Source organism: Bombina bombina, chromosome 11 (genome assembly GCF_027579735.1).
Source record: "Bombina bombina isolate aBomBom1 chromosome 11, aBomBom1.pri, whole genome shotgun sequence".
NCBI lineage: Eukaryota > Metazoa > Chordata > Amphibia > Anura > Bombinatoridae > Bombina > Bombina bombina.
In genome coordinates, this window is record NC_069509.1 from 194,542,213 (window position 1) to 194,544,876 (window position 2,664).

At 41.1% G+C, this 2,664-nt stretch overlaps 1 protein-coding gene across 1 annotated transcript; it reads left to right on the top strand.

The window, feature by feature from the left end:
- The first annotated feature begins 1,201 nt into the window (after positions 1-1,201).
- Positions 1,202-2,026, top strand: LOC128641756 (olfactory receptor 1500-like). Its single transcript, XM_053694277.1, has one exon. It carries the CDS (start codon positions 1,202-1,204, stop codon positions 2,024-2,026), a length of 825 nt encoding a protein of 274 aa, XP_053550252.1.
- The last annotated feature ends 638 nt before the right edge of the window (positions 2,027-2,664 follow it).

Sequence of the window (2,664 nt, forward strand, 5' to 3'; positions counted from 1 at the left end):
ATATTGGGAGCGGCAGATTAGGGGTTAATAAGTGTAGGTAGGTAGCGACGACAATGGGGCAGCAGATTAAGGGTTAATAAGTGCAATTTAGGTGGCGGGGATGTTAGGGGCGGCAGATTAGGGGTTAATAAGTGTAGGTAGGTGGCGGTGATATCGGGGGCGGCAGATTAGGGGTTAATAAGTGTAATGTAGGTGTCAGCGATGTCGGGGGCGGCAGATTAGGGGTGTTTAGACTCAGGGTTTATGTTAGGGTGTTAGGTGTAAACATTTTTTTTGCCGGCTCTCCCCATTGATGTCTATGGGGAAATCGTGCACAAGCACGTAAAACTAGCTCAAAGCAGCGCTGGTATTTTGGTGCGGTATGAAGCTCAATGGAGCTTAACGCTGCAATATTGCCTGCTAACGCCTGATTTTTGCAAACCTGTAATAGCAGCGCTATAGGGAGGTGAGCGGTGGAAATAACTTGAAAGTTAGCACCGAGCCGCTCATAGCGCAAAACTAGTAATCTAGCCGTGTATTAGTAAGTGTTGTGTGTTTCTGTACAAGGGACGTTGTGCATCTCAGACATATCTTCATCCTTGTTTATACAGCTGTCCTTTCAACATGAAGCTGGTATTGGTCATATATGTGCCTGATATACTTTTCATGTTTTCACAGGTTTATTATTTTCTGCAATAAAACATAAAATGATGACAAATCCCGCAAATTGAGCAGCTTGTGTAAGTGACCATACAAGACTCAGTTATATGCAGATCTCACCAGGCATGGATACGTTTACGGTACCTATTATAGAGCAGCTTGTGTAAGTGACCATGCAAGACTCAGTTATATGCAGATGTCACCAGGCATGGATACGTTTACGGTACCTATTATAGAGCAGCTTGTGTAAGTGACCATACAAGACTCAGTTATATGCAGATGTCACCAGGCATGGATACGTTTACGGTACCTATTATAGAGCAGCTTGTGTAAGTGACCATACAAGACTCAGTTATATGCAGATGTCACCAGGCATGGATACGTTTCCGGTACCTACTTTAGGGCCAAACCACCTACAGACCTAAGACTTACGGTGCCACTTCACAATGCGTAAACATTCATGGAAAACAGTTCACAAATAATTGAGTTCATTCTGATGGGACTGTCAGAGGATCCGTTAATAAAGCCCCTGCTCTCATTATCGTTTTTTTCCATTTACATTATGACGTTAATAGGAAACTTCATCATAATCTACCTTATCTTGAAGGACTCTCATCTCCACAACCCAATGTATTTCTTTCTGGGTAACCTGGCCTGTTTGGATATCTTGTCTACCAGTGTCACGCTCCCACGGTTGCTTTATGATTCTTTCAGAAAACAAAGGACAATATCTTCTACAAGTTGTATAACTCAGCTCTATTTCTCCCTCACGTTTATCAGTACAGAGACTTTCCTGCTGGGTGTAATGTCCTATGACAGATACGCGGCAATCTGCTTCCCACTACATTACGCTCACCTCATGCGCTGGAAAGTCTGCACAGAGCTCGCCCTTACAGTGTGGGTTTTTAGCCTTCTATATTCCTTGATGTACACTGTTTCAACTTTACGTCTGTCTTTTTGTGGTCCAAACAACATTCAAAGTTTCTTTTGCGAATTGCGCCAGCTGCTCCAGCTCTCGTGCAACAATAACTTCATCAACATCTTGCTTGTCTTTGTCATTGGTGGATTTATTGCGCTAGGTTTTTTTCTTATGACCTTCCTGCCGTACATCAGTATCTTCATCGCTGTTCTGAGCATTAATACAAATACAGGAAGGCGTAAGATGTTTTCTACCTGCGGTTCTCATCTCACTGTAGTCTTTATGTTTTATGGCACATGTGGCTTTAATTACTTTCACCCCAGTACAAGTTATTCGTCAGTAAGCAAGCATGTGTCTGTCGCATACACCATAATAACCCCCTTCCTAAATCCTCTGATCTACAGTTTCAGGAATAATGACCTAAAAAGGGCCTTAAGGAATGAATTCATAATCTTTAAAAGGACATAAACATGTAAAAAAAAATCTATTAAGCATATGACAGAGTACTATTTAAACAGATTACATATACATTTGTGAATGAACATGGTTAAAGTAAAGCTGGTTGATATTCAAGGACTTTCAGATCTTCCAAGCCAGAGGGTTCTTCTACTGCTGCATTTTCTCCTTACTTTTCTCATGACTGTGACCACAACCTCCTCATACTTCTACTGATTGTCATCGACTCAAACCTTCACACACCCATGTATTTCTTCCTGGGTAACTTGGCATCTCTGGGTGTCTATTACCCCTCTGTCACCACCCCTCGTATGCTCTATGACTTATTCAGTATGAAGAACACTATTTATTTAACTGCTTGTACAACTCAAATCTTTTTCTTCATCTTTTTTCTCAGTACTGAGTTAGCAATACTCACAATAATTGTCTTCCTCTGCATTACATTCAGATCATGCACCGCAAAGAATTTATATAGACCAACAATGATTACGTTTCAAACCTACCAAGATAAAATGACCATCTTAAGATTATATAGGAAAATGGATAGTGTGCTGATAGGGGAAGCCAAAATCCTACTCTTTCAGGATAACTCTAGTGATAGAGCTCAAAAAAGCAAGGAGATGGCACCTTTCTGCATGAAACTAATTAAT

Excerpts from the sequence above, each read along its gene's own strand:
- LOC128641756 (XM_053694277.1), top strand. The coding sequence starts at position 1,202 with ATGACGTTAATAGGAAACTTCATCATAATCTACCTTATCTTGAAGGAC.